The 8,003-nt window shown below is 33.9% G+C and overlaps 1 protein-coding gene across 1 annotated transcript; it reads left to right on the forward strand.

Annotated features, from left to right (window-relative positions):
* Positions 1–4,486: 4,486 nt before the first annotated feature.
* LOC132733071 (uncharacterized) lies at positions 4,487–7,103 on the forward strand (the record flags this gene model as incomplete). Its single annotated transcript, XM_060719658.1, has 5 exons — positions 4,487–4,743; positions 5,138–5,302; positions 6,062–6,144; positions 6,544–6,625; positions 6,924–7,103. Coding segments are annotated over exons 1-5 (663 nt in total), but the record flags the coding sequence as incomplete, so codon positions are not given.
* Positions 7,104–8,003: the final 900 nt, after the last annotated feature.

The raw sequence follows: 8,003 nt of genomic DNA on the forward strand, positions 1-8,003 counted from the left end.
CTCCTAAAACAGGGATACCGATATTATAAATCACGCGAATGTTTTTTCTTAATTTTAAAAACCATAACTTTGTTTGATAAGTATTCAAGGGCAATTTTGAAACTCTTTTACAACTAGGTAAGCAAACTTTTTAGGAAATGTCGTTCATAAACTTCGTAATATCTTGACATCTTGTCATGATAATTGTTCAGTTGATTCTAATAAAATTATCGAAAGAAAAAGAGAATAGAGTTCAACAAGGCAAGGCGACGTTCACGGAGCACAACCTCGGAAAACTTTTCATAAAAATGATTATGATTCAACTATTTTAAGACATTCTGTCTGGTTAGTGTTCGACCCTTTTACAGTTTAACATTACGTTTTCCTCTTCCGATTCCATCTGAAAAACCAAATAGGAAAATCTATGATGGACAGTGCATAAAGTCCTTAAAGATTGAATAGTCTTAATATTTGTCTTCTGCCTCGTTTCTCCGACCCTTGTTAGTGATTTCTTTGCTACACTACCATCTTTTAAGGCATTTAGGACTTTTGTTATGGCCATTGGGTTTCCATTTATATGAATTTACAAGAGCGTTTCAGTGTTTTATTTATTTAACCCTTTTCATACGCCCGAAAACGATTTTGGCGTCTGTTGGCAGGTTTAGTTTCTGGTCTGTAGCTTTTGAACCGGTTGAAGGAAATTGAAACTACTTGACAGAACTATTTACGTAATGAGACAATGTGCAGAGCGCAAGTTTGACCTTCATCTGGTCAAGGTCAAAGCCACACTTAGTCATAAGTTATACATTTCAGTTTCGTGTCCGATCTGTATCTTTTAAATTCAATATTGGAAATATTTGGCAGACATTTTAATATAACGGCGCTGATGTGCCTAACGCAGACTTTGGCTTCCTTAGATCAAGGTCAATGTCACGTTTACTCGTTTAAAATCAAAATTATTTAAGCTTATACATTGTCTATTATAAAGGGAGATTACGACGTATAAATTTATTAATATGTCTCCTCATATATTATAACTAATATGTTACCTCCCTTTATTAAATTAAAATCTATTACTTTGTAACATTCACTTATAACAAAATATTATAAATGATATATATGAAATATCTCTGTTACCTCGTTTGGTCCTTTTATGGGCAGTCTTTCTTTAATTTATAGACCGATATAGATTGAAGGGTTGATATGAAGTTGTTGAACATGTTTATTACACATAACCACAAAATACGTTTAAAAAAGGATATATCAATATGATAAGTTGCAGGATGTTAATCTCATAGCTATCGCTGCTTTTCTAAATGGTTTAATTTTAAAAGCTAAAAGGAGGTAATAACAACACATTTGCATATGCCCGAAAATATTTTAAAATATCTATGTACTCTTACCGTAACATATATAAGTATCTATAAGTTTTCATGTGGCAGAGTATTGTTCTGTGGCATATCGTATCAAAATAGTTCTCGCTATTCTATTGCTTTTTGAAATAAAGCATGCTCTTGAAAAGTGTAATTAATTGGTTTCCAGTCTAATTAAAAAGTTATTTTGATTACTTAAAAACAAATTTGTACTAGGCGTATACTGTCCGGTCTATGCGGTGCTTTTTTTTTAGTTTGGTTTAACGTCGCACCAACGTTCTTTTATGTCGCTGAATAGCTTTCTTACGTAAAGAAACCGAAGACGCTGCCTCAGTTCGAATCTATTGCGTTGGAATGCAAGTGGTTTGAAGTCAACGCCCTTAACGACTCGGTCAGGGACGTACCTGTTTTTAATGTAACATTAAAGACAGTAAGATTTTTTTCAGGCTTGGAATTATTGTACTGAGGTGTTCTGAAGATGAATGTCTTGTTTATTGCATCATACAATTGTGGTAACACTTTTGTCTCCTTTTTATATGCCCGAAAGAATTTCGGACATATTATGTTATATCCCCTGGCGATCGTCCGTCCGTCTGTCCGTCCGTCCATCCGTCCGTCTGTCTGTCCGTCCGTCTGTTAGCAACTTGGTTTCCGGAGCATAACTTAAGTTCCATTTAGCCCACAATATTCAAACTTCATAGGATGATTGTCCATATTGGGTAGAAGACCCCTATTGATTTTGTGATCATAAGGTCAAAGATCAAGGTCACTGTGACCTTAAAACTGAAAACAGTTTCCGGAGCATAACTTAAGTTCCATTTGGCCTACAGTGTTCAAACTTCACAGGATGATTGTCCTTATTGGGTAGAAGACCTTTATTGATTTTGGGGTCACAAGGTCAAAGGTCAAGGTCACTATGACCTTAAAACTGAAAAACAGTTTCCGGAGCATAACTTGAGTTCCATTTGGCCTACAGTGTTCAAACTTCATAGGATGATTGTCCTTATTGGGTAGAAGACCTTTGTTGATTTTGGGGTCACAAGGTCAAAGGTCAAGGTCACTATGACCTTAAAACTGAAAAACAGTTTCCGGTGCATAACTTGAGTTCCATTTGGCCCACAATGTTCAAACTTCATAGGATGATTGTCCATATTGGGAAGAAGACCCCTATTGATTTTGGGGTCAAAGGTCAAGGTCACTTTTACTTTAGAATTGAAAACAGTTTCTGGGGCATAACTTAAAGTTCCATTTGGACCACAATATTGAAACTTCAAAGGAGGATTGTTATTTGAAGGAGGTAATACTTTATTTTACTCCCATGTCTTACAAATGCTTCATCTTTACTAAAAAAATCACTTTCGGGCATATTATGCTCCGCCTAGCGGTGCTCTTGTTTGTTTTTCTTGTCTACGGAAAACACTTTTCTTTCCACATAGTATTTCTTTTAATTTGACCTCCCCCAATTCCTCATCCTTCACGCCCCTTCCTCTACAACTTTAAACTTTTGTAGGTCTTTAAATTAGTTTTAATCTCTAATTACCTGTAGATTTATATGATTGTCTTGGTTGAATAATTTATAATGACATCCTTGATCCTTGAATATTGTTATGCACGACATAATTGTGTTGTAATGTTTACTTTCTTCTTTGAGACTCATTTTTCTACTTGGTCGGTTTAAGTACTCTAACTTGTTCTCTGTATACTCACCTAAATTGATTTTGTAGTCTGCTTTTAACATTTGTGTTCATCTTGTTTGTGTTCATCTTGTTTGTGATATTCAGGCATCATACCCTCTGATCATCTTTCAAAATTCCATGTTATTTTGTTCCGCACACCATTTTTCTCGTTTAGGGCGAACACATTATTTTACTTGTGTGGAATGTCGCGAACGTATCAAATTGAAGGTTCCATGATAACCGCCGTATGGACAGCTGCCGTTGTTTTGAAATTCAAAATTTCTTTATTTTCATTATGTTCCATTGCGCTTTGCCAGTGAACGTGGACGGTAGCTTGCATTTTCCAGTACCGTCCTTGAAAAGGCTCAATCAAACCGAACCTGTAATATTTAAATTTCGCCGTTTTTACGCGTTCTATAGGAATTTATATTTTCTCTATTTTGTCTGGGTTTGTTATTTATCGTTCAACGGTAAACATCCCATTTCCCTGAATTTTCGATTTCGCACACCCTTCATTGGCCCTCTGGTTACGTTTTTTCTTTAACACTTGTCCCTGTCAACCTTTTAATCAATAAAATATGTTGTGTCAGTTTCCTAACTGTTATAACGCCATGTTCTTGAATTGTCTTTTTATGAACTATCCTGTATCTGTTCGGTGCCCTGCTGTGTTCCTCGTCGATGGTCCGATGTTGCAGCATATTGGTGGGAGCTGCGTTCAATGAATGCTGCCTTACCTTATGATCTTTGTCCTCTTTTTATTTTTAGTTGGATGGTTCTAACATTCCTGTTTGAATGCCGTATAATCACCATTATACAGATAGGTTGCCTTTTTTTATTTGTCTTTTGACAGATTGTATGCGATATTCGATACACCATACACCGCTTTTCATGGAATGGCACTAACGTTTCATAGTGAACTTTTCGTCCGTTCTCTTTCCTTGTGCCCTTCTTTTTTTATAATGTCCTGCTGAGTTCCTTGTCGGTAGTCCTGTGTTGCTTGGTCGTATAGGGGATGCGTTCATTGAATGCCGCCCTTCCTTGTTGATCTTGTTTTTCATTTTCTATAATTATCGCCGCCTCAATTTAACTGAGCCTGCAAAATTTGTAATTGACCGTCTTAAAGACTTTTTTACTCTATTTTAGTCCATAACCTTAAATAGTCTTTGCAATATGTCTTGTCTATTATTAACGATCTAAAACGATTTGTTTCTAAGACTGAAATGGGAAGTGCCATTTTACAGTATCTGCAATGTTTTCTAAAACAGGCGTATTGTTTTAGATTTGTGAATGAATTTATGTTCATTCAACTAAAGAAATGTTTATTAGTCTTCTAATACATCTTGCACATTTTTAAAGACAAAATTTAATAACCATCCCACATCTTGAATTGCAATACTCTAAATTTTAAACTTATCTGATATTCGTGGTACATCTGATCAATATATCTGTCATATAGACGTCGGTTGTGCTCTAAAATATAATTTGTTATTTGTTATTAGGTATTAAATACAACAATCAACATTGATAAAGGTGACACAGCAGTACTTCAACTGAGATCAACCATGCCAATAGGCTGCAGATATAATGATCTACCTGGTGAAGATTGTATTGAAAACTTTCACATATTTAATCGTGAAAATGAAGGATTTCAATGCAAAGCTGGTGTTGCTAATTTAGCACTGCAACCAAACCAACGATGCTCTAATGGTTTACAGGTTAACCGTCCGATTTAATTATTTTTTATTTTATTAATTTGTTTTCTTTTTGTTTTGTTTCGAGTTATATTTTGTTAATTTGTTGTGGTTTGTTCGTTCTTTTTTTAGTTTTAATTCCAATTTAAATACAAGTTTGTTCATATCGAGGCAGACCGTCAACCAAGTCGTCATTCCTGGATAACTAACCAGGAATTATTTTTTCGGCAGGAGAACCACTACTAGTCCTTCAGGGTTGTTAGCTTTTAAATGGAAAATAATAAACTCATCTGCAGGTGTTTCTTAATTCAAAATTTCAGAGTGATTAATTCTGCATAAGGCGTTGCTAGGATGCCTGGTCTGATGCTTACACAAACCACTTTCGTCATAAACTTTTAAATGTATGTTTTCACTTCAGACACTGAAAAACGGATCAATTTGGAACTCTGATACAGTTTTCAATTTCTCTATTGTAACAACCGACATGAACTATAATGACAAACGGCTATTTTACCTGTTGTTACAATTTCCAAATACAATGGGACATCGAATCTGGAGAAATTATTCTTTTCCACTCGTCAAGGTACATCTTAAAACATTACAGCATGCGAAAAGATATGTATTATAAAGTACTCTCCTTGTTTAGAAAATAAAAATCATACTTTGTTTTTTATGTAATACTTCATTTTTATACAAATATTTCTGTGTTCTTTTTTATGGTATGAAAAATATAGTTTTGCAATATGCATCAGTCGATTTTTTTTTCAATGAAAACAGTCATGTCGGCGTTCCCGATGCCGTTGCCGTTACTGTCCACAAAATATTTTACGTTGAAAATAATTTTTAGATGTTGGTGTATTTTCTTCATACTAGGCCAAAACAACCCCCTTGGACTAGACCCTAAGAAAACTAGACTTAACTTGGCCTTCATTCATAAATGCCTTGTTCTTCAATGTTAAGCGTCCAAATTTGTTTGATATTTGCTCATTTCTATTATTAGTGGCTATAATGTTAATGGAAGGATTGTCTTTAAACACAGCAATCTTTCGGGATATACCTTTAGGTTAATCAGACATACTTGACCTACGTTCTTGTCCTTTAAGATGTAAAACTGAACTTTGAGATATAAGCTTATCTAGATTTTGATAAAGTGACCTTCTTTATTGTCCTTTGTTGTACAGCTATGAAATGACAGTGTGCACAAATTTAGATGTGAAATTGATCATTGACATGAAAATGAAAAATAAATCAGTTCTAATTTTCTTTCTTTTTAGCTTGAAAAACGCTTTATGACCACAACTTTGTTTTTAATATTGTGTGTTTTTATTTTTCGAATTTATAGATAATTGTATCTGACATGGGAGAATACAAAAACAAGATATGTTATTCTCACATAGATCCACATATGAGATCAGCGGATGGCGTGTAAGTATTTGTTTCTTTATCCTAAATAAATTTGTATCCGTAAGTCAAGGCTTAATAAATAAAAACATGAAATCTTGGTTGTACGCAAGATTGCTTAATTGATTGCTGTATTGTAGTTTTTGAAGAGCATTAAAACAAGATACATATTGAATTTGATATGAAGCTGTATTTCTTTTTCAAGACAATGTCTTTAAAGTTTCTGTGAAATCTGAAGTTTTAAAATTGAATAGACATACATTAGTCACACTCTCTTTTGTTTCTGAAATTAAATCATACTTCGATTTGACACAATTGGGTATTCAGCTCTTGCCTTAAAGTAAAAAAAACGTTTTAATGTCTATATCAAAGTTTTATATAAAGAAAACCAAATAACTTATAGTGATTTCTCTTAATTGTTAGATATTACGAGCAGCAAAAAAAGAATGGTTCGCATTTTCCGGGGATTTTCCTGATGTATAATAACACGAAGTATGGAATCGAGGTATACCTTATAACATATGACAGTATCTTTAGCCATGAAATACTACCATTTTAATGAAGTTTTCGAGAAAAAAATATATTAACATGTAACTTCATCACTATTATTATTGTTCATATTTTCATTTCAAACCAGACGAAACAATATTAATTATCTAGTATTTTGGGAGAGAGAAGATGTTCAGAGTATGTTTGTATGTATGAAATGTACAATATTGGTGACAAAGGAAACTCATTTTGTAGAATATATAAAGAAGTCAATTAGGTTTGTTAATAGTATTTGAGATCCCTTGTTATTCCAGGTTCAAGAACAAACTAAGAAATGTAACCAGTTTGCAACGTGCGCCTGTGGTATCGCGATACGAGCTGGTAAAGATGTATTCATGATAAATAGATGTGGCAGTATCAAATATATTGGCTTTACAAAATGCGAAGACGGTGGTATTTTGCAAGTTATAAAAAAAAACGATTACAACTACGATGTAAGTAATCTTTCAAGTTGCTTCCAATAAATAATATTTATAATTCCTGTTTATAACACACCCGTGCCGATTTTGCGACTCCGTAAATATGGTATTGCACGGCCGTGCATATATTTTGACGTGACGTCATTAGCGTTATACAAACATAGTGTAAAGACGCGCTAAATGTTAGCGTTATAATATAATTAAAAATGACTCTTATTTCACTTTAAACGGTCTTTATTTTGGGTATGTGATAAATAGAATATTAAATTCATGTAAGTTCATAAATGAATTTATTGCACTCGTTGAATAAAATAATATTATGCTCGCCAGAGGCTCGCATAATATAATTTTATTTAACTAGTAAATTCAGTATTGAACTTACACACTTTCAATTTCCTCTATGTATAATATTCTATCAAAGCATTGAACGACTTTGGAACTAAGAGTAAGTTTTGTCAATACTGATAAAAATAGCAGTAAAACTATTAGTAGTAGTAGAAATGGTAGTTATATGTGAGGTAGTAGTTGTGATACTGGTGGCAATGGATGCGGTGAAAGTTGAAGAGGTTTTCTTGGTGGTGGTAACGGTGAAAGTAGTTACCATGGGGAAATGTTGTTGATGGTATTTATGGTAATAGTACTGGTTAAAGTGTTAGTGATGGCAGCGGTAGTGGTATGTGAAGTGGTGGTAGTGATGGTTGAAGTGGAAGCGATGGTATTAATGACAGTATTAGAAGTAGCAGAAGTAGCAGTAGAAGTAGAGGTTAAAGTGTAGTAACAGCAGTAGCAAAAGCAGTTTTAATGACAAAAGTGGTGGTATAAGTTATAAATGTAGTTATGCAGTAGAAGTTGCAGCAAAAGCAGCAGCACCGGATGAGGTACCCGTAGTAGCAGAAAAAAAAGGAAAAAGAATCA

This window comes from Ruditapes philippinarum, unplaced genomic scaffold (genome assembly GCF_026571515.1).
Source record: "Ruditapes philippinarum isolate M1 unplaced genomic scaffold, ASM2657151v2 ctg25016_1_1_1_1, whole genome shotgun sequence".
NCBI classification, from domain to species: Eukaryota; Metazoa; Mollusca; class Bivalvia; order Venerida; family Veneridae; genus Ruditapes; species Ruditapes philippinarum.